At 39.9% G+C, this 23028-nt stretch overlaps 4 protein-coding genes across 7 annotated transcripts in view; 2 read left to right on the forward strand and 2 right to left on the reverse strand.

Moving 5' to 3' along the window:
• The window catches only part of per2 (period circadian clock 2), a 28994-nt gene extending 24019 nt beyond the window's left edge, over nucleotides 1-4975 (forward strand). For all 3 annotated transcript variants that reach the window (XM_069157358.1, XM_069157360.1, XM_069157357.1), the window contains 3 exons: nucleotides 164-371; nucleotides 2012-2165; nucleotides 2244-4975. In XM_069157358.1, the coding sequence (XP_069013459.1) occupies nucleotides 164-371; nucleotides 2012-2165; nucleotides 2244-2363 (482 nt within the window). In that variant the 3' untranslated portion in view covers nucleotides 2364-4975. The remainder of the gene's footprint in view (nucleotides 1-163; nucleotides 372-2011; nucleotides 2166-2243) is intronic.
• A 1790-nt stretch (nucleotides 4976-6765) lies between these two features.
• Nucleotides 6766-10507, reverse strand: hes6 (hes family bHLH transcription factor 6). Its single transcript, XM_069157362.1, has 5 exons — nucleotides 10392-10507; nucleotides 8324-8452; nucleotides 8153-8239; nucleotides 7948-8029; nucleotides 6766-7634 (listed from the first exon to the last, which is right to left on the reverse strand). The coding sequence occupies exons 2-5, from the start codon at nucleotides 8396-8398 to the stop codon at nucleotides 7219-7221; spliced, it is 660 nt and encodes a 219-aa protein (XP_069013463.1). The 5' UTR covers nucleotides 8399-8452; nucleotides 10392-10507; the 3' UTR covers nucleotides 6766-7218.
• An 18-nt stretch (nucleotides 10508-10525) lies between these two features.
• On the forward strand, nucleotides 10526-15593 carry itm2cb (integral membrane protein 2Cb). Its single transcript, XM_069157361.1, has 6 exons — nucleotides 10526-10688; nucleotides 12725-12862; nucleotides 12966-13157; nucleotides 13262-13372; nucleotides 13547-13697; nucleotides 14407-15593. Exons 1-6 carry the CDS (start codon nucleotides 10602-10604, stop codon nucleotides 14496-14498), a joined length of 771 nt encoding a protein of 256 aa, XP_069013462.1. The 5' UTR covers nucleotides 10526-10601; the 3' UTR covers nucleotides 14499-15593.
• A 1495-nt stretch (nucleotides 15594-17088) lies between these two features.
• On the reverse strand, nucleotides 17089-20922 carry LOC138203271 (G-protein coupled receptor 55). Of its 2 annotated transcripts, none has more exons than XM_069158024.1 (3): nucleotides 20897-20922; nucleotides 19123-19858; nucleotides 17089-17972 (listed from the first exon to the last, which is right to left on the reverse strand). In XM_069158024.1, the coding sequence occupies exons 1-3, from the start codon at nucleotides 20899-20901 to the stop codon at nucleotides 17766-17768; spliced, it is 948 nt and encodes a 315-aa protein (XP_069014125.1). In that variant the 5' UTR covers nucleotides 20902-20922; the 3' UTR covers nucleotides 17089-17765. The 2 variants fall into 2 exon arrangements, with proteins under 2 accessions (XP_069014125.1, XP_069014126.1); XM_069158025.1 differs by lacking the exon at nucleotides 20897-20922 and adding an exon at nucleotides 20809-20884.
• Nucleotides 20923-23028: the final 2106 nt, after the last annotated feature.

Genomic DNA, 23028 nt, shown 5'->3' on the forward strand with positions numbered 1-23028 from the left:
GAGAAACTGAACACAGACAGCCAAATGGGAAGTAGAAAACATCAAGAATCTGAATCAGATTTGATCTCATTTTAATATTCGATTCCTAGTGTTGTGTGTTGTCTCTACGTTGTCTTTTATGTAAAAACAACTTGGTAACACTCTTTTCTTTGGCTTTTCTCAGGAAGTAACAACAGTAGTAAGTACTTTGGCAGTGTGGACTCGTCTCAGAACAGTCAGAAGGTCAAAGGTCACATGAGCAGCAGCGAAGGAAGGCCGGCCGAGATGGAGCAAAGTGAACACTTCATCAAGTATATACTGCAGGACCCGCTGTGGCTGCTCACGGCCAACACAGATGACACAGTCATGATGACCTATCAGCTACCCTCGCGGTGAGTCAAAGGAGGGAGACGCAGCTAGAGCAAAGTAAGATAGTGACCCCCTGTAGAAACTGTGGTTTGATATTTTATCAACCTTCTGTTTGTTACGGAAGCCAAAAGGGCATGCATTCAGGCAAACTGTCCTCTGTTCCTCGTTAATAGACTGGTTTCATGTTTATAGACAGTGGAGTGTGCGTGATGCCACAGTGGACTGAAAACACAGGTGTCAGGATCTTCTCTTAAGTCAACAACTGGGTAGAGGATTGTAAAATGATTTTAAGTAAACATGTATTGGACTTTTTCCACAGCACACAGTTTACTTTTGGGGGTGGGCGTGGGGGGGCAGGATAGGGCGTACTGTAGATTGGGTTTAGTTTAGTTTTAGTTTGGTTTAGGTATAGTTTAGTTTATTAAAATTATTTATGACAGACACCATTTACAAAATACATTAATCTAAAAAAAAAAAAAATCCAAAAAAGGACAGATACTTTATACCACATTTAGCTACTAGCTAATTTCCATCATTTGTCACTCGGCAGGTGAGATTTCCAACTGCGCAGGACAACAGACAACTATAGACAATTGACTCTGGATAACAAACATTATGCATGGAGGTTCTACCCAGTTGCTTTACATTTATCAGAAAAATTTGAATCTCGCAAGTCCACATAGACTTTACTGGTCGCTTCAGCAAAACTATGAAAACCCTTACTCCCTCTTTTATTCCTTTAAAAGTTTCTGAAGGAAATGATTTATCAAGTTATTAAAATCCACAGCTTAGTATATATTTTTAGAAGAAAAAAAGAGCTCAAACACATCTTGTTGTCGAGTTAATCATGATGCGATTGCTAAATGTAACTTTGAGACCAACTGGTGGACACCACTCTCTTAGTAGAAGTTCAACAAGCTCTCTGTGTTTTCAGCGCATTATCAAACCATACACTTGGAGGCCCACACACATCCTGCAAACATATCAGGTTTATTTTTTATGCTTCCAATTGGGTGGAAGATATCACAAGTATCCCCAATACAGAGGCTCCTCTTTGAGCTTTCTGCAGTGCTGTTGTCTGTTTTCTGACCTTTGGCTGCACACACGTCAAAGTGTCACCTTGAAACCTGTCTGAGCTACAGACATTTGATAATGGTACCACTAAATATACTGATAAGCCCTTCTTACTTCTGTTTCATGAGACCTCCACATATTCCCATATGCACAGAGTGAACAGTCAAATTAACCGTGATACCAAATGTTTTGGTACCGTTTTTGTGATTCCTTCCAGTTGTCTCATTTGTGCAACAGAGAACACAATTTTCTTTTGTAGTCAAAAAATAGAATCGATGTGTATTTCTGACCACTAGATGGCACCCTCACATTAACACAGTCAGTGAAGGAGCCTGATATCGAGAAGCTGTAGGCAGATGACTGTAGATCAGCAAAGTTACATCAGTGGAGAAGTTACAATGACAAATATTTCAAAAGCTCAAGATAATTTGAAGGAACTAAGCTTTGTTGTTGTCACTCTTAGTGATCCTCCAACATATTGATTGTATCACCCAGCCCACTTCTTGCAAACCCAACTCTTGTAACATCAGAGGAGATTTGATTGTATGTTTACTGAGCGTTGTGTTTGTGTGTCTGCTTGTGTCTGCAGTGACATCCAGAGAGTGCTCAGAGAGGACAACGAGAAGCTGAGGCAGCTGCAGAAGAGCCAGCCCCACTTTTCAGAGGAGCAGAAGAAGGAGCTGATCGAGGTCCACCCCTGGATCAAGAAGGGAGGTTTACCCAAGGCAATAGACATCATCGAGGTAGAGTGAAATACCTATTTCACCACACACTATTCCTCTCACCTCAAAGCCTCATTTAACCATGGCCATGTTTTCCAGATGTGCTCCTGCTGTGACAGCTCCACAGAGGCAGCAGCAGTGGCAGCAGCGGAGGATCAGCCAGACCTGGACCTCTGTGATACAGAGATGGGGGATGTCAGCTGCCAGGAGAGGCCCTAAGAGGGAGCTCTTAAACACTGTCGTCATCTCCTGCCGCAGCCCTTTTCTGGCCCCCAGATGCAACCAGCGAGACAATAGGCTGCTCAAGATTTTTAGAGTGACTTTCATTACCCAACCGTCTGTTGTTCTGCAGAACTGTGGAGAGAGACCTGCTTAGACGGGCTCTTACTGTTTTTGTCTTACTGTTTTATGAATTTTACCTGTTTAGACACCACAGAAAAAAGGCTTAATCAGTCCTGACTTTTGTAGAATGTGAATATATGTACTGGACAGTTTTTTTTTATTATTATTATTGTACTACAATTATAATCTACACCAGGCAGGATTGCTGTGTTGCTTGGAGGGATTACCGGGCTGTTGAGTGATGCAGTGGCCCCATTAGGGAAATGCAATGTGTGCTCAAACACCACACAGCACAGTAGAGGTCAAACAAACATCACCGTGCTGCTTTGTTCACATGTCAGGAAGTGGCTCAGTGTTGTTGTAACCGTTGCTGTTAATGAATGAATTCAGTATTTTATGACGTTTCCTCAGTTACAACAACACTGCGCTACGTCAGCATGTGGTGAGAACACGTGGAGGTTTTTTTAAAGTCAGATTAATTCCAGTCACTCCTGTCATTTTTACACATCAAGCACCAAATAAGCACAAGTGCACTTTGCAGGTTGCATTTGATGAAGAGGAAAAACATGAATGAGACCACAGCATGTCTGTTTGCGCAAATCCATTTCTGGTGATGCATAAAGTCACAAGGAGGAAGTGCAAAATACAACCATGTTCCCACATACTTTCTACCACCACTTTCTACCACCTCCATCGCTGCATGTGATGAAAACAGTCACATTTCCAGTTTCACTTATGGGAAAGGAGTAAAACACAACATTATAACTAAAGGTATTTTAAGGTACTTGTACTTCACTTTTATTCAAGATGCAGAAAAACTGATTTCAGAATGTTATGCTGTATAATTTTTTTGGATAGTTATTACTGATGGGAGTATTACCCAGTGGTGGATGAAGTATTCATGTTCTTTACTTAAGTAAAAGTAGTAATACCACACTGTGAAAATGCTCAACAATAAGTTAGTCATGCATTCAAAACCTTGCTTAAGTAAAAGTATTATTAGAAAAATATACTTAAAGTATCTAAATTAAAAGTGCACACTATGCAGTAAATGCTCCCTGTCAGTGTTTTACATTATATGTGTTTTTGTTTAAACATTACTGCTGCATTAATGTGCATTTTCCAGCTTATCCAAGTGGGTTTTAAAAGTTTATTTAGCCTAAAAATAGGAGAATTTTCCTAACTCATAAAGGAACATTTAATCATTCAGTATATTATAAAAATTCAAAATCACCAAATTCAGAGTTAGATGGTTTTCAATGGACAGAAAGATTTATGAAAAACTGTAATCCTAAAAATAACTGACGCTGTCAGACAAATGTAGTGGAGTAAAAACTACAATATTTACCTCTGAGATTTAGTGGTATGAAGGTGCATATAATGGAAATATACAAGTTAAGTACAAATACTTACAATTTGTACTCAAAGTACTTGAGAAAATGTACTTAGTTACGTTCCACCACTGGAATTATTATAGTTCAAAAACTGATTGTATGTTGTGGTTAAAAATCTAATTTACCCACAGCTGTCAGATGAAGCTGTGTAGCGGTGAAAGAAGTGCAATATTTCCCTCTAAAATGCAGTGATGTAGAAATATAATGTGGCCCAAAAGGACATTTTATACATTAGTCTACTGCCCCGCACACACAATGGAGGTGGTGAAAACATTTGAGACCGCACTGACAAAAAGATAGTAAAGCACAGTGCATACTGTGAGATACATCAGTCCATTGTGTCAAATGATTTCAGGGTATTTATCATTTCAGATGAACATTGTCATTTGGAGCTGTTTCTGTGACACGTTCCCTTTATGCAGCTTCACATTCTTATTCTTTGAGCATAACTTCATTCGTGGGGTTCTTACAACGTGCAGCATTTCCTTCGGTATCAGCTGTGAAACTTTGACTTTTATTTCTTCGATGCCTCTCGTAAAGGAATCGTTTCATGAATTTCAAAGCTTGTGTTAATGTTTGTAACAGTCTCTGGCTGTGAGCTTATATATGTATATTTTTTACATACTGTACATTAATCACTGCTGTATAATGATGATTGTATGTTTTTAAGTTATGATGCATAATCCAGTTTGAGAAGCAAAAACAGAACCAAGAGGATTTACTATAAATTATTCTGAAAGTATGAGCTGTGTGATGGACATCAGGACAAACCACAGAGCTGTATGTTGCTTGTGATGGCTGATGGATATGGAGGACTGAAGCTCATTACCGTTCAGAACAAACGTATGGTCACTTCAGACTGATTTTAGGGTTATTGCACGGGTATAAAGCAGCTCAGACAGATGCCAAGTGGCTGTGCGGAGAGATTTCCTTCACTTTGAAGTTCATGCTCTAATTTACTGTCATTTGTCTTTCTGGTATTTGAACAGACACTGACATAAAGCACCTATGTGTTTTTATTTGTTTGTTTTTAATGGAAAGTATTCTCTTGTGTTTTTTAAATTTTCTTAAAATAAATGACTGCTTAATTTACAATGAAGTGTGTCGCGAAATGTTTGCATCTTTGCGTGTTTTGACGAGTCAGCGCTCGTTCGCACTGCAGCAGGCAGCGCACATCAGGTTCATCTGAAGAGAGCAGCTGTTTGATGTTTGACACGTAACGAGGAGGGACAGGTTGACTTTTGCTGGCTGGGTAAAAATGTACCTTCAACACTGTCAAGGGCTCAAAAGGGAAGCTGCTCGTGAAAAAGTGAAACGTGTCTTCTCCAGAGTTTGCACATGACAATTAGTGGGGATCAATATAAATCGGGGTATAATGCAATAAATAATCTAAAATAGACCTTCAAACTTCTCTACCGTGAAGTCATGACTTTCACCTTCCTGATGCAAATGTCTGTGTCCGCCCACTGCTCTGATCTGCTCTTCAGACAGGCAAGTCCTCCTGATCAAAGCGACCCGATCCCCCCCCTCCTATTCTCCGCTCTTCACACCTTCATGTATTTCAAATAGAGGACGAGGTGTCAAACGTTACAAACTGACCTCCTGCAGCGACCATTTTACACCTCTGAGCATCCGCAAATCCGGTCGGCAGAGTCACATGAGCGTGCTCAATCAAGTTCATCATCCTACATGCTAGTCTTTCTTTCTTTCTTTCTCTTTTTTTTTTCTTTTCTTTCTTTCTTTCTTTCTTTCATTCTGTTAAAGAGAATATGTTGTCATACAGAAGTACATTGTTTACTTATAAGTAGAAGTGGGCTACCATAATGTAAAAATTAATGCATTTTGTGCCTCCAAAAGTAAAGTTGTGACTTTGATACAGTCGAAAAAAAAGTATTGAATGGCATAAATGGTAATTTGATATCTAATAATCAAATCATATTTTGTATCTGTAGCTGCCAGATAAATGTGGTGGTATGACCAGTTTTTTTTTCTCTGAAGTGTAGGTGGGTGGAAGTGTAAGGTACACACACAAATCAAGCACAAACATCTCACGGCACTTGAGCATTTATTAATTACTTTCCAGCACTGTGTTTGCTAAACACGGGGAACACGCTGCCATAATCCGACACTCACTGTATTAATCTTTTTCTCATCGTATTACCAAGGGTCCCTCTGAGTGAGGAGGGGGTGTTAAGGTTGCGGGACCTGTTAGAAATGACACGTTGAGTGGAGATCACAGGAACATCAGAGGCGACACTTGACTAGATCAGTGGATGAAGACTGATTTTCAGGAGAGCTGTCTTTTCTTATTCATGTGGAGAGGCAGAGGCAGAACAGTGTCTGTGGCTCTCACCAAGACCAGAGGTTGAGCATTGAAAGTGAGTCAGTATGCTGAGCCTGTCCTGCTGCCATAAGATGCACAGATTTGACAGGTTTATACATGTCAAATATGTACACTACAGATGTTTACTGCTCATTATTCCAAAGTTAATACAGATATGTTTGTACAATATACAAACTATGACAACTACAGATCTGAACAGTTTGGAGCCCACAGTCATGACTGCTTGTGTTATTTAAAAACATTTAAAAAAAAAAAAAAAAGCTGAGCTGTTGCAGTTATAAAAACCCATTTGCCAAGTTCTCAGCCAGGCCTATATAAGGAGTGAGTGGATTTCTCATTTCACACCTCACAATGCCTACGATGTGCTGAGGGATCTTGGAGAGAGAAAATGCACACAAATGGCCTACAATTGCAGAGTAATAGCGAATATCTTGGAAACAGCAGTGGGTGGGTGGTTAGTGGGATCCTTGCGCGTGAAATAATAATACTTTTTTTCTTTTTTTTTTTCCCAAAGAGTCTGCTGCACAATTTACAACAAGTCTTTTGTTAAAAAGATATTTATTGAAAAGTTGACAAATCCGATGAGGTAGCCTACAACCAGTCATTTGTATAAATACAAACGTTAAAAGACATCCTAAAAAGGAAATAACTTACACACAGCTATCAATGATTTTCTAGTGGGACAGCTATTTTCTACACAGCCCAGTTTGATGCAACAAGTACATATTTACATTTGCATTTAGCCCCTTCACTGAAGGCAGGCCCAGACAAGGCCACTCAGGTCACTGACCTCTGCTAAACAGATTTAATTCCATACTTTATTTATTAAATACATTTAATTGTAGTTCCAGAATATTTCTTTTACAAAGAGCTTCTCAGATGCATTTAAACAATTGTCATCTCAGCAGTGTTTTTGCCTATCCCACACAACATCCTAAACACACATCATTAAATCATCTACAGGTTTAAAACGTGCTGCTGCACTTTAAAGGCCCTACCAGGGCCTCCACACGGACTTGGAGTAAGTCAAACCGGGCAGCAAATCCTGGCTGTCTGTCTCCTCTGAAGAAGAGACCAGGTTTTGCTCCGAGTCTGTCTCATCCAGGTCAGAGCAGAAGTCATCGCTGGAAGTGGTGGAGGAAGCCGGAGACGCCATCGCGGAGTACAGGGTGCTGTCACACAGGGACCAAGTGCTGTTAAATCCGGGATTCTCTGCCACGTCCGGAAGCATCACCCGGAGCAGGTCTTCGTCGTTCAGGGGCATGCTCTCCAGGAGGTGGTTCAACAGCTCCGCGACTACTGTTGGGTCCATCCCCGGACAGGTGGACACAAAAGTGTGGACGTCGTGCATGCACTGGATGTAGCCGGCCGCAAACCGCTCACACACTTCCCGGTACGCAGCGTCCACCTCTGTGGAGACCGGGAAAAAACGACCGTTAGACGGTTCAAACACTCAACCGACGTCTGACTCTCTGCTCTGATTGGCGGAGCCGCGGTCGACGCGCACCTGTGGCCGCGGAGCAGTTAATTAGAATATTAATCCGCGACCCGTAATTTAATTAAACTAGTTTAAAAGAACGAAATTGCTCGGTGTAAGAGTGGTTCGTAAGTAGGATGCTGTTTAAGGTCAAAGTATTCGCGCAAGTAAAACATGTATTTAACTTTTGCCCAACGGCGTAGTCTCAAGTAAATGCAAAATAACACGTTTACGCGTCATGTTTACCTTGAGCCCGGTTTTGTAGGATGGCCTCCACTCGTTTCACTGTCATCTCCAACACTTCGGCGTTCTCCATCTTTGACTGTAACTGCAGCGGGGAGAGGGGGGGAGACAAGAAACATGAGCTACAAGCCACACAAGCTCACTGGTGAATTATCGGTGTGGTTCATTTTTTTGAGGGACAACGCCAACACAAAGCAAAGTATCTCACGTCTGCGTCCGCGATGAGAGCTCTGAGTTCTTGCAAACTTTCATTGATGCGAGCTCTTCTTTTCTTCTCCACCAGAGGTTTTCTCATCTGCCAAAATTACAAGAAGCACAATAGAGTTAGTCGTTCAGCTGCAAAGCTCAGTCAAAACATGCAATATTGGCATTAACTTACCTTTCTGTCAGATTTGATCCCGCTGCAGTCATCACCTCTGTCCACTCCGGTTGTGTTGTTGCGGAAGGGGGCCATGTTGTTAAAAGTTTAAGCCCGCTGGACTGGAGGGTCGGGGTGTAGTCCAAAGAGCTGTTAGAGAGAAGCCCGTCAGTGGGACAGATGGCCGGGAGATCCCCGCGGCAGGACGCGCAGAGTATGGGCTGTTAATGCTGCTCTGAGGGGGCATATGCTGGCTATTTATTTCGGGTCATTTACATGTGAATAGCCAAACTGCCTACAAAGCGTCGAGGGCGCGCAAAGCTCGTACCCCTAATGGTCATGTTGGCTAATTTCCCCACTTCTGTCGGGACCACAGGCCTCGACATAAACATGAACCAAAAGACTGCCCACATAATGTAGTAGTTTCTGCTGAAACAGTATTAAAACAGGACATGCGATAAATTATTCATTTTGATCTTGGAAAAAAAAAAAATATATATATAGTACAGCGTTATTTATTTTAGCAAGCTCATCTTGCAAAAATAAATAACATTTCAACTTTTCCTCAGTTTTGAAAGCCGGGGGTGTGTCTGCCTCTCAAACCCAAATTGGGAGCTGAACTGTAAGTGAACTGTAGGGTTTTGTTGGGGTGATTGTTGCATTGCTAAGTACTTTCTTTGACAGAGTGCTCACCACCAAAGGCCATTTATCTGCCACTTCTCACATTGGATCATTAGTTCTTTAAGTATGTTAATCTGTAAAGCGTTTAAAGAGCGAGGAGCCTTCTGTGCTTGCAGAAAGAAAAAATATATATATATATAATCCCTGCATTTGGATTTTACAGTGTTGTAGTGTAATTGACCTTTGCAGAAAATGCTTATTTTATTATTTATCATCTGCTCACATGTCCCTATGCTGTCCAAATGTGACACGTGTCGTTTATATCTGCAGTGGGTCACATGTGCGCTATCATGACGATTCACATATGGTGACGAGAGCTGTGCGTAAAATATGTACATGTAGTTTGGCTGACAGTGACATCCACTGTAGCTCCGCAATGATCACTCGATTAGTGGATCCACGGAAAATTGCCAACTGTTTTGAAAATAAATTCATCGATTTGAGTCATTTATTAAAAAATAGACTTAGATGTTAAATGTTTCTGATCCCAGTTTCTTAAAGGTAAATATTTTTGTGGTTCCTGTAATTGTCCATGATAATTAGACCTACCTGAATATCTTTTGGTTATGGATTGTTGATTGGAATTTTTCACCATTTTCTGGCGTTTGAAAGACTAAACAGTTAATTGATTAATCGATAATGAACAGTTAATTTTGCGGCCCTAGTCCACTGTTAGTGGTTTAACTACACAGGTGGTAGACAGGCTGCTTGGTGTCCAGATGTGAAGGTGGCTGTAAGGCTTTAGTTAGTTTAGTGACAGAAAAAAACTGAATGGTTACATTAGTTCATTTTATAGTGGGGTTTCAAAATTGTCTTCATGCCTGATTTGTAAAATATTTTTAATTCTGTTATCTATAGCCCTGAAAGTCCACGTTGTAACCACATTATAAATATACGATTTGCTTTCAGGTCCATTCACAGTATTATACTACACTAATTGCATTCTACTATTCATTAAATACTTCAACCAAGGCATACCTAATTAATTGTACACGGTGTATTCTATGATACTGTATGCATTACATGTCTTCATAAAGCCATAGAAAAGTGTTTCATTATTTTATTATTATTTTTATTATTATTTTTACTACTACTACTACTCTCCATTAGAAGTGACTTATTGATAACTTTATTGCAGTATAGTAGCTGGCTGAGCCCATTTTAAACATCACAACATTTCCGGATGCTAGTGTTGAGAAGAGGAGATTCAGCTTTAAATAAAACACGGAAAGCCTTACCATATCGGGCACTACCCTTCAAAATAAGGGCACAGCGTATTTTGATATGCACAAAAGGGAGATAAAATTAGTTTTTTCATCCTCAACAGCTTTAAACATTTAAGTTTATTTACTTATAGGGTAATAGGACAACGAACTGTGATTTTTCTTGTTGGATCTATTAGTCTTACCGATATAGGGACTCTTATTTTGACAGCGTCGAGGCGGCTTTTCCCTCTGTCCCACGCACTGCTTGTTCGTCAGAGAAGACGCTCTTCTGAGGTCACCGAGCCCCGGGGGCGAGCCTGCACCGGCGCTATATAATCTTCCCGGTCCGGCGAAGGAGACCAGCGCACTGAACCAGACAGGAGAAAAAGCAAACATACACTGAACAAAGAAACATGGTGAAGATCAGTTTCCAGACAGTGTCGGTGCAGAAGCCTGAAAAAGACATCGATGTGGACAAGATCATCATACCACTGGCTCATGTGAGTGTGTTCACTTTGTCTTTCTTTGTTTCATGCAGTAGCATTTGTCTTGTGTCTCAGTATAGCACGAGAAGGCTGTAGGCACTCTGCATAGGCTGTGGATAAGTAGATTAATGATAGTCTCCATTTGTTTGTCCGTGCATCATTATTTCGCTGAATGAAATGTACTTGTATACGGTTAATATATGTGCTTTTTAAAAATGCAAACATCTTAATGAATAGAACAAAATATAATATATGCTTAATGTAATATCTTGCAATTCTGTGTTTTAATAGAAGCAAAACACTACTTATTGGCTAAAAAGTTGCATTATATAATTTTTTTTTTTTTATTATTGTAGCTGTTACATCAAGACACTACTTATCATCTATAATAGTTTATTGTACAGTAATACAATAACAAGAGCGTATAGACCACCCCAGCCTGGGGATGTTGACATTACGTCACCTTGTTTGGTCACAGCGAGGGCACACACTCCAGAGGGTAGTCCTGTGTAAGTGTGCCTGCTTTCAGCAGAACGGGACACCTTTACCTTAAGTGGAACATAAAGTATGCACGTATCAATCAAACTCACTGCAGGAACGACATCAGCCTCGGTGTTTTAATTTAGTCGAAATTAGAGAATAACAACAGGTGTCAGATGCGGTTACTGCACCAGTCAGTGATGTCACGAGGTGTCATACCACGTGGATCCTGCAGGTAGTGCGAGCATGAGTGGTAATGTAATCCGGGATCACTGTGTTGTGTGCATATAGACAGTGTGTATCGTTTAAAGGAAGTTTAGGTTTGTATGCTCTCTGAAAATTAGCAGTAGAGCAAATTGGTATCTGTAATAAACAGAAATAAGAAAGTTACCCCTCTTTTAATTTAATTCCTGCACCGATTGTATAGAATTTCGAGGAAACCTCTGATAGATAGATAGATAGATAGATAGATAGATAGATAGATAGATAGATAGATAGATAGATAGATGGATTTGATGATCATATCTGGATTGTTTAAACAATTTGGACATTAGTGTGACCAGCATTTGTAGAATAGCTCATAGTTAACTGCTTATAGGAAGTCAGGTCTGTCACATTAGGTGCAGCTTTTCTTAGCTTTCTTTCTGGACTGCTACCCAGGAGTAAAACATAATTAGATATGTGGCACACTGTGCGTACGTCCGCCTCATTCTTTTTTTCACCAACACACTTGACACGGTGAACACCCCTTTATGACGCATCCGTCACTCGTGGAAAGACACTTTTGTGCCTGTTTGTTACGTCAACAGAAGGCTGCGTGGATTTTGATTGGCTGCAGTTGGAGGCCAGGCGTCAGAGTCAATGTGTGTAGATCTATTAATTATGTCCACCTCTGCTGAGGGACTCCTGCTCCACGCTATTGTTCTCGTCTTGCCTCCCGCAGAGGGAGACTTAATATCTGCAAATATGGAGTGTGGAAGTAGGCCTCTAAGAATAGACCCAGACGGCCACGTGCCAGCATCTTCGTCAGAGCCTGGCACAAGCTGTTCATCCCTGCTTCCGCTCTCCATAGCAACAGTAGTAGGGAGAGGCAGCAGATTGACTGAGAGACTGTGGGTGGGCATCTGGTGTGCCTCATCCCAGTCCATCCTACGTCTACCATATCTCCTCACATGACTACTGACTTGGCAACCACCTCCCACCAGAATTAACTCTGTTACGATCATGGCTTTGTATAGGAAGTCATGGCAGTGTGAGCGGACATTATGTCCACTCGTAGTCCATCTTAGAACTGGATGTAGTTCACTTGAAGATAATATTTAAGTCGCTTCAGATTTAGACTAAAGGTTTTGCTCAGTTGACATAAAACTGAAATAAAAGACTTCAACTACAGTTACACAATCTCCATCACTTTGCACATATTTTGCATCATTGAAAAACCTGGGGTCTTGATTCGAATTGAAAATTAAACTCCCAATATTGCCGTCACAAAGATCGGTGGTATTTGGTAGATTAAGTTCTCCTTGACGAGTCTGAGCTGCTGTCTAACGAGTCTGCTTCTCTCTTTACAGGAGCATCTTGTTCCTCCTGTCAGGCCCAAGAAGCTTTTTCCAACTGGCTTGTGCTGCCTCACCTTTGGCCTAGTGGTTTTCATGTCAGTACTGGTGCTGGCCTCCATCTACACGTACCGCTATTACTTTATACCTCAGGTTAGTTAATTCTACCTCTCTTTTCTAACATCACATCCCGAACCAGTGGTTTAACGTGAAAGTAAATGTCACATGCTAACTCAGCTCTGCTGCGTCCCATTAGCAGACACCAGAAGACAGCTTGTTCCATTGCCGGGTCATCTACGAGGACTCGGTTTATGCTCCTCTGAGGGGACGGCAAGAACTCGAGGAGAATGTCGGCATCTACCTTGACGACAACTACGAACAGATCAGTGTGCCTGTGCCACATTTTGGAGGCAGCGACCCTGCTGATATCATCCACGACTTTCAGAGGGTAGGTTAAGCACATTTTAATGTTCACGTGGTTTCCTCTTGTAAATGTTCCTGTTAAAGTGTTTCATTACAGCTGAACATTATTTCTCTGTTCATTAATTGCAGGGCCTCACAGCTTATCATGACATCGCCCTGGACAAATGCTACATCACAGAGCTAAACACAACCTTGGTGATGCCTCCACGGAGCCTGTGGGAGCTGCTTGTCAATGTCAAGGTGAGACACGTACTACATCTGCTGCCAAGGCCACTGGTGAAGCTGTTGTAAAAGCATCGTGAGAGATGAGTGGCCGTCTGAGAGAGCGAAGGACAGTGTGTTCCCGACTTCCTGTCGGCAGCGTTCCTCCCACAGACAGACTGACTCAGTGATTCATTTGTCTCTTTGCAACAGAGAGGGACGTACCTTCCTCAGACTTACATCATCCAGGAGGAGATGGTGGTGACGGGGAGGGTGAGGAGCATGAGGCAGCTGGGCCCGTTCATCCACAGGCTCTGCTACGGCAAAGAAACCTACCGCCTCAGACGCCGCATCCAGCGCCCACGTGAGTGAACACATCCGCTCCCTTTTCCAATCTGCTCAGCCAATATGAGATGCTAATTCATGAGTGATATGTGCTCGTTCGCTTGTGCTATATCTCACCGTCTTTCGCACCAACTCCTGTGAGATGTTACGTCATGTGACGCTTGCTGGGTCACTGTGATCTCTCTGTATCCAAGGAGGAAACTGTTCCTCCAGTGAGTCACAGGGAGCCCAGTGTTCAGGTTCGGTGTGTAGGAGCAAAATGAGAGTCACCGTACTGAAAGCAAATACAACCAGAACCAAATAGGGGCTTCCTTGTGAGCATTTCAGACAGTGCGTCTGCAGTGTAAGCTACTCCTGTAACAGCCTGATTGTCATGTCAGTTTGGTTGTGTGTGTGTGTGTGTGTGTGTGTGTGTGTGTGTGTGGGCACGGCCAGGGAACTTCCTGCTATGTGAGTCACTCGTAGTGCAGTGGACACATCCACACACTGTGGAGGAGGCAGTGATGCGTGTGAGTGATATCTCTGTCGTCGTTGCCTTTGATTGGCGTGTCCGATTCAGCAATGATGCAACAAACTTCCCCCTGAGTACATATATGGATGTGGTTTGTGGGGATCACCACCGCTGATTCAAAATGGATGCTGTAGGCCTGCTAGCAGAGAAGTGCTATGAACATACCTTTTTTCCAGCGCTGCACAGATTCTCAAACGTGTGTTCTTTTTTCTTCCAGGTATCGAGAGGCGCGAAACAAAGAGGTGCCACAACATCCGTCACTTTGAAAACACTTTTGTGGTCGAGACCGTCATCTGCGACAGGTTCTAAATCTGAGGCGGAAATCACAGCCATCCAAATCTGAAGCCAATTTCAAACCATACCTCTTGAATTCCTTGGGCGTTAAACTGCACTTTAAGAACAAGTATTTGTTCAACAGTTTTAGTTTCACTTTTAATGTTTTCGTCTCAACTTGAAAATGCTCTCTTTGTTTTGGTCATGTACCATGTTAATGTCTTTTTTTATTCAAATCCTCTGTATATTTGGATGAACTTACAGATGTTCGGATTTTTCTGTAGCTTGTCATGTTATGCAGACTATGTCAATGTGTGTCTGTGACATTTACATCAGAGGACTTGATTTGACTTTAGACTTGTCCTTGTATTTGTTAGTAAGTCAGTGCACTGTGGGTGATGGTAAGAATATCTGGAAGCTGCTCGCACTGTGCATTCGTGTTAATATTTGTTCCTTGGTTGTTATTTTATTTTGTTTGAATGTCCAAAAATGGCAAAACATACCTCATGTAGTTAAGATGTTTTTTTTGCTGGTTTGTATCATTAATGAATGGTGTACATAACTTTGATTGTTCCTAAGCAATATATACTGAAATTGATTTTTCTTCTCAATTTAATATTGTTACATCCATAGATTTTTATCTGAAATCGACTTGTTTTGTGAATGATCATTTCTTTATGGTTTGCCTCTTATTTCTTTAGTATGACACTTTCCTACTCCTTGGATTTAAATGGCTTTAGACTGTAATTAGTAGCAGTGCTGTAGAGGGACAGAAGGAACCAAAGTCTGCAGTCAGTGATGCGAAACGTAGTGCTAAGGACAGATGAAATGTTCATGAAGAATGGGTTATAGTTTAGATCAGCTACTGTAGATGATATCAAAGACTATAACTCATTTTTGTCTTGCTCTTCCTCCTCTTCTTCACTCAGATTTCCCTGTTGTCTTTAGCTCTTGCCAGTTTCCAATCCTTCCTATCTTGGCATTATAATCTCTACAATGTTGATTCGTCCCAACTTTTGGGGTGTCTTTCTAATGTGTGAACATGTTTCATTGTCTCTGGATACTTAATTTTGCTGTGCAGTCGATTTTCGTGTAATATCTTGCTGCTTTAAGAATAAATTATCAAACTTTTTTTGTCTTTTGAATATTCTTCAGTGACACTTTCAGTGAAGCTTAATCAGTCTGTAAATTATAGGTTGGCGTAAATGGAGATTGTATAAACAATGCAGACAACATGTAAACTCTAAAATGGCAGTTCAGGAAATGAGGTGACATTTTCTGCTGTAAACTTCCTCGCATACATTACTGGAACAAAAACAGTTTTAACTACTTGTGAATTGTGGTGGAACTTTTTTGTGGTAAATTACATACGTTACAAAATGTATGTGTTCTGGTTTGTGATATTTCACTTTAAAACCAAAGAGAAAGAAAATTATTTTAAAAAGAAAGAAATCTTGCTGGTTGAAAATGAAAGTATGGAGACATAAGTAATGCCAGAAAACCAGCAGATAACAGTTTTAAGGCTTGTTTTTGGTTTTATAAAAGAGCTTTTCAGAGATTACATTGTACAGTAAAAACAGCATGAGACAAGCACTGTCTTAAAAACACCTCCAACTGCTACCACAACACGACTGTTCAACAACAGCAATATAAGGCTGGCGGCAGCTTAATGTACTTCATATACAACTTTCCGTTTGAGTTTAAGTTTGACTGCATTCACATAAATCAAATGTCCCCGTGTAAACACACTACAGTAACATCAAAACAGCACTATGAACACTCCCATAGTACAGAGGCGGAGGCCGACCGCCTTTCGCAATTTTAATAACATTATTGCACATTTAAGGCTACATTATAAAAGTAAAACAAAAAAATGCAAATGAAAGGTCAATTGTATTTTAACAATATTCACCTATGTCATGACTAACAACATATACTGTAGTCTAAGTTGAAATTGATATGTACAAATAAACACAAACAAACAGTCAGTCAGTTTGCAGCCGTAAAAACTGTAAGCAGACCTCCGAAGACAAATGCTACAAATGTGTTAATGTATTGAATATTATGAATATTATTTGGGCTTGCATTAATAAGGGCAGGAATACATTTTAAAACTATACAGGTAGGAAATCTTTGTTACTCAGCCTGAAGCTTTATTTGTATAAGGATTTTTAGGACTGAATCATGAATAAAATGTATTTTTACATAAAATTCTTAAAAAAAAAAAAAAAAGACATAATACCCCGAATTTATGAGTTAATATATTTTGATGCAATATTCAGAGTTATTTATTAATCACTTTTGCTACAAGGAAGTATCCTTAACAAGTCACAATGGGCAGATGAACCAAATAATTTTTACGAAATAATTAAGTTCTTAAAAATGCTATTACAAAACTCTGTTGTTGTTAAGTTACTAATCATTTTAATATTTTTTTAATGTTTTTAATGAATAATTATTTATTACATGCATGTGTTTCAAAATGACAACTAGTTGGGGTGATTAACACACCATCATTTTTTGATGTACTCAATAAGGAAATATGGAAATCATATTTTAATCAATATGTAAATTTAACTTATTTAATAGCTTAAATTTATTTGAATTACTTATTTCAAGTTGTCTTTTTATGTAAATTTACTTTTTATATATTACAGATCTTATTTGAATTAAAAATGAGTGTTATTCAAATAATATGTTGAATAATTTACAAAGTGTGTCAGTTGAAATGGATATGTCTGACATGTATCGTCCCTGATCATAATGGGTGATCTTTAATGACAGCTTTAGAACAGTAAAAGCTGCTTTTACATATCCTTCACTTCAGTTCTTGAGAATGTAAATGACACGTCTCTGCAGCTGGCTCTTTCAAAGGAATCATACCGCATGTCAGTGTTTCACTGGTCAGTTTGAAAGATTGAGAGCTGTCTCCCTGTCTCCCTGTAATCATTCTAGAAATGTGTCACATTGCGGCTTGTTGGTGGGTTTTCTTTTTGCAGCGCATCTTTTGGGTATCAGAGCTGTTTAAAGTTAGAGAGGTGTTGCGGGCTTCCTGTTGCTGGACCAAATCACACAGCTTTATTTTCCACTTAGTGGTTAATTGTGATTGCACTCTGACCTGCTTTATCTCCAACGTTTTCTCTTAGTGCATGCCACGCTTGCTCACCAGCTACAGGCAACAACCCCGGCTTCTTTTCAGTTTCACTGCCCTGCTAAAATAAGCAACCAGATCAATAAGCAATCACTGCCAGCGGTCCTCTGGGGACAAACTACAGCTGAACTTGAATCGGCTTTGCCCCATGTTCACACCTCTGAAGTGCTGAAGGTGGGTCTTCTTTGGCTGACCATTGACATCCTGAAGGTGTGTTTTGTGCTCCTCACCTCGTGGGCAATGAAGTAGTAGCACAGAGCGTCCAGACAGCAGGTGACGTTGGACAGACACATAGCGATCTGTATGAACAGGCTGATCCTTATCTTGGAGTCGCAGTCCTGAATCACTCCTTGGTGCACCTGACAGTATGCGGGGTTACAGGAACAGAGAGTAAATGAGGGGGATAGTGAGCAAGGCAGTGACATGCAGTAAAGGTCCAGCAGGCCGGGAATCAAACCAGGGGTCACTGCTGAAAGCATTTACACCCATGTGGTATGTGTTTTAACCACTCGCCTATTGGGTTACCCCAATACTCAGCTTTAAAAATCTTATTGTGACAGCAGAGGAAACACAGCAGTGTTTGAACTCTGCTGTATTATTGCAGGTCTTTATCAGGCCTTTTGAAGATTACCTCAGCATAAATCAACACTAATTGTTACATAATGTTGTACTTGTTCAACACTGCAATTCTATTTTTCTTTAAATAATTATATCTAAAACATTTTAATACAATTTATATTCACTGCTCAGGGTCATATATACCAATGAGGACATGTGTGTTCTCGACAACAGTGTTCAGTTTAACTTATTATTTTATTCATCCCTTGCCTCCAGTGAGTCAGATCTTGAGGCTGCATACAATATGATTCCTCAGCCTTTTTTTGTGGCTGAAATAAAGATCACAAGTGACGTGTGATACAAAATTTTTTTTTTAAAAATATTTGTTTCAATGCCCAATGGGTGAAAAATGACTCTCATCTAAGAACTGTCCCGTAATATAGTATGACTGTAATTATTTTTCTTCTAACCGAAACAGACAGCATTTCAGAAGTATTTCTAAAGTTCAAACACGACCTAATTCCCAAATCAATCACGGCCTGTGATTTTTTTTTAAACCGCATAGACTAAAAAAAAACCCCCGTTTTGTTCGAGTTTTTGGGAAATCTGTCTTCTTTATCATTAACTTAAATTTTTTTTTTTTTTTTTTAAATTTAAAAAAATTAAGTAAAAATGTATATATAAATTAGATTTTTCAGACATTGCCTGGGACATTTCAGACTGATTTATTAACATATATTTTACATTTTGGAATTAAGTTGGTGAGAAGGAGATTAGAAATTTAAATATGTATTTTTTTCTAGATCTGCGGCTGGAGATTGTGATACAACACAGCTACCAAATGGACCATGAGGTGACATAGCTTTGTCACCTTTACTGATTGTTTATTGAAACCAGTGTCATTCTTTTCCCTTAAAAGTTTACTTAAAATGAACTTGCACTTCATCTCACCAGGAACTGCAGGAGGATGCCCAAGTGGCTCGGGGTGAAAGGCACCAGGAAGGCACTCAGACTGCTGTAGATGATCTTCACACAGGCCCGGCTCTGGCTGCTGTGCTGGCCCGACCGCTGAAGTGCCCAGATAGTCTGAAGTGAACAGTAAACCACCACCAGTGCAGGCAACAGAAAGCCAAACACCTGCAGGCAGATGATCAGCGGAGGGCTCCAGCCTTTCTGCGAGAACCCGTGGAAGCAGTGGAAGTCCGTCTGCCCCCCTTCTCTGAATCGGTAGATGGTTGGAGAGAGTGCTGCGAGCACCAGCCCCCAGACCCCAACGCAGGTCCCCAGAGCGGCTTTGGGCGAACGCAGCTGCTTGGCTTTGAATGGGTGACAGATAGCCACCCATCTATCCACAGCTATACACACAATGGTGTAGATGCTGCCATATATTCCAACAAAATACAGGCTTTCTAAGAACGAACAGAGTGGTTGGAGGGAGGCGGGCCACTGGTGATTGGTGGCGTGCATTTTGAAAGGAAGAGGAAAGAGGAGGAGCAGGTCCATCAGGGCCAAGCTGGTCATGTAGATAGTTGACTCTGTCCACTTCCGTAGGAAGACACAGAACACCAAGAGTGCTACAACATTGAGAATCACACCGAAGAGGAATATGGGCATGTAGATGACCAGCTCCAGATATCTCATCAGGTGGTCCACCCCATCAAAGGTGCAGTTGGTTGTCATGGTGTCACTGCAGAAAAATAGTTTGATGTGATTTCAACAGTGTCAGCCAGGATTTCAAAGCAGATTTCAAGTTGTAAAAGTGTCTGTGAAAAGAATGTGTCTTTCCTGTCGTTACTCTTTGTTTCGTTCCCACACAGAAGCGTAAGTACCACGCGACACCGTGCCAAGCTACTTGAAACCTCCTGGTCTTGTGGGTACAGAAGGTGCAAACGTGTTTTAAGTTTCTGGTGTAAATGCCAAAGATACCAAAAGAAGTTTTTGAATATTATATTCCCTTTATTCTCAATGTAAGTTTAAGTTGGCAGTAATAGTAACGTTTGTACGGTATAGGCTGAAGTAACAGGTCATTTATTTGGGCCTTTAATGTAACTGAAAATGACACAAGATTTAAAAAGGTTTGAAAGCAGCAACTCAGTCATATGTTTTCACTGTCTACATGTTTTTTTTTTTTTTTTTTGACCTTTTCACTTTATCTGTCCTTAATTAAACACTAACAAGATTCCCATTAAAATCTGAGTGTTTACTGATTTAAATGCAGCTGAATATAAATAATAAGGTGAAACATGGAAATACTATGCAGTTGTGCTCATGGCAAACGTCAGCGTGTGACAGAGAAAGCCCAAGTTCTTATCATTCTGAGGAGTGTAAAATATAAATAAAATAGAGAATAAAACAAAATATATTTCTGACCTCTGTGGCTGTCAATTGAGAAGATAATGCACAACATTATCGTCACGTTAAAAATGTAATAAACAACTGTCAATACAAAAACTTTATTACAGTGATCAAAATGAAGGCCAAAGGAATTCCAAATAAAATAAAAAGTAACAGGTGTTTTTAAAAAAAATATTTTTAGACTTATTTCGTACTTCTATTTTATAGTATGCAAGTAAATCTGGCTTGTAATTGAAACATTTTAATGAAGCTACATTAATTTTCAATTCTTTTTTATCTTACCTTTAACCGCAACACTTGAAAAGTCTAGTCTAGACTGTTTTCGTGTCAGCTGTAGAGTGGAAAGTGTGAAATCTAGCCGTGTTTTTACCTCATGCCCGTCGCGTAGTCTCTCAGTCACTGAATCTTGTTTGAGCTCTGCCAGACAGACTTCTGCTTTTGTACCTTTGTTGTTTCATCACCACTTCCTGAGTAATGCCACACATCATGCATGTGTGTTAAGACCTGCATTATTGTTGCTTAAAATAAAAACAGACACGAATTTGTCCAGTAGGTCTTATACTTATATTCTGGCTGACACTTGTATGCCCGATCGCTGCAAACCGCCAGAACAGAATTCATCTGTATGTGTAAACATCTGCAGAAATTAACTTCTCACTTTTTGAAGTGCTGAGCGATACACTGAGATGATGAGGTCATTATTTGTGAAGTGTGGGGTGCTTTCCTCTTATGCCTGGAAGGACAAAAGACATTTAAAGACACCAACCCTAGTTTCTGAGACATTTTGACAGGCACCCTTTAACTATATTTGACATAATCAAAGTTAGTTACATCCTTAATAATATTTAAACAAAAGATAAGTATAATTTAGCAAGAATAATTTGTGTTTTGAGCTAAGTGCTACTGCACCGTGCTAACGTGCACCCAATGCTACCATAATGATGTTTATCATCTTAATTTAGAGTTTAAGCATGGCGAACATTTGTTAATTGGCACAAAACACTAAGTACAGATAAAGCTGATGGCACTGTCAGTAGTTTTTGTTTGTATACCAAAGCACTGGATACATTGAAATGTTGGCCTGACGGTGGCTCTAGATTAAAAGTTATGGACGGGATTGCCAAAGTTTTGCTAATTCAACTTGAGGCTAACAGTAACGTCTACCAGCGTCCATGGAAATCTGTCCTATAATTACTACGATATTATTGCATTCAAAAAACATTCATGTCAACCTCATGGTGGCGCTAGAGGAAAAGTCAAAAGGCCATGAGATTCAGTAGGACTCGTCGTCCGGATGCAAAAATTGTCTGTACAGAACTTTATCTTAATCCATCCAAAAGTTGTGGAGATATTTAAGGATGGATGAAAGTAGTGAAACAATCTGCTGACCGACAGACCATCCCAAGTGCTGCGACATTAGCATGAGCTAAAAGACCAAAAGGCACAAACCTAATATGACAAGGATACACAAACTAAATCAAAGGAGGATTCAATCAAATTGAGGAAACTACAGTATTGGATAATTCTGCAGGTCTCTCGTGGTAGTTTCTGGTTGTGGTTTGTTTCCTCTTACTAGAATTTCCACCACTTTATTGAAATGAACTCACAAAGGTTGTGAGCGTTCACTGCACCTCGTGAGTGTAAATTTACTAAACTGTTGTTGGGCAGGATTATTTTTGTAATCATTCTTAAAAATAATCAACATGTTAAAACATATATGCAGTAAAGGCCTGGACTTTGTGACTTTTTGTATGTATTGGCTCTCTATTTTGTTTTTGTCAATGACTTGTTTGTTTACAGTATCTGGCAGAAACAAATAATACATTTCAATGAGCCCAATACTATGATTACTGTATCAGTGCTGGTTTTAGTCTGAGAGTTTATTCTTTCAAGTGTGTGAGAAGCTGCAGAAGCAGATTTAAACTGTGATTAAATTGCTGGGTTTCCTGGTTTCGGGTGCTGAGATGACTTGGCCGAATTAAAAGTGTGAGAATATGTTGTCGAGGCCTCTTCTCAGCTGTAAGGTGAAAGTTTCTACTCACCTGCATTCGTTAGCAGAGAAAGATTTTTAAACTACAATAAATCAGAAAAAGTTCAGGGCACATGAGTGTGAAATGTTACTTTCAGTTTTGGAAAAAAAATAAATAAATAAAAAAATATAGGTGCAAAGCACACTGCCACCTACTGTTGTTAGTGAAGTGAAGCCACTGACCTCATTTAAATGTATTTATTTATTTATGGTCATTAGAAACACAAATATTTTCAAAATCAATATTTGGCATTTTTGCACTAGTGTAAAGATTTAAGCAAATTTTACCCAAACAGCAATGAAATAAATGGACTACAGTTGTAGTGTAAAAATGTGATTTTGATTTATAGTAACTAAAAGAAAAGATTGCAAAAAGATGGAAATGAAAATATGTTGTGTATCTATAGAGAATTTTTTTAATATTTTTATTTTGTATCATTAAAAACTGTAAGTCATACAGTACAGTAGTGTTT

The sequence above is a fragment of the Embiotoca jacksoni genome, unplaced genomic scaffold, assembly GCF_022577435.1.
Source record: "Embiotoca jacksoni isolate LCO1_2020_lvr unplaced genomic scaffold, fEmbJac1.0.p SCAF_22, whole genome shotgun sequence".
Lineage (NCBI taxonomy): Eukaryota > Metazoa > Chordata > Actinopteri > Embiotocidae > Embiotoca > Embiotoca jacksoni.

Bases quoted from the DNA above. Each gene is read 5' to 3' on its own strand.
- hes6 (XM_069157362.1), bottom strand. From the start codon at position 8,398: ATGGCCCCCTTCCGCAACAACACAACCGGAGTGGACAGAGGTGATGAC. The intron at 8,240-8,323 runs GTAAGTTAATGC...TAATTTTGGCAG, and splicing joins GGATCAAATCTGACAGAAAG to ATGAGAAAACCTCTGGTGGA. The intron at 7,635-7,947 runs GTAAACATGACG...CGGTCTCCACAG, and splicing joins CCTACAAAACCGGGCTCAAG to AGGTGGACGCTGCGTACCGG.
- itm2cb (XM_069157361.1), top strand. From the start codon at position 10,602: ATGGTGAAGATCAGTTTCCAGACAGTGTCGGTGCAGAAGCCTGAAAAA. The intron at 12,863-12,965 runs GTTAGTTAATTC...GCGTCCCATTAG, and splicing joins GCTATTACTTTATACCTCAG to CAGACACCAGAAGACAGCTT. The intron at 13,698-14,406 runs GTGAGTGAACAC...TTTTTCTTCCAG, and splicing joins ACGCCGCATCCAGCGCCCAC to GTATCGAGAGGCGCGAAACA.
- LOC138203271 (XM_069158024.1), bottom strand. The intron at 17,973-19,122 runs GTGAGATGAAGT...GCATACTGTCAG, and splicing joins GCATCCTCCTGCAGTTCCTG to GTGCACCAAGGAGTGATTCA.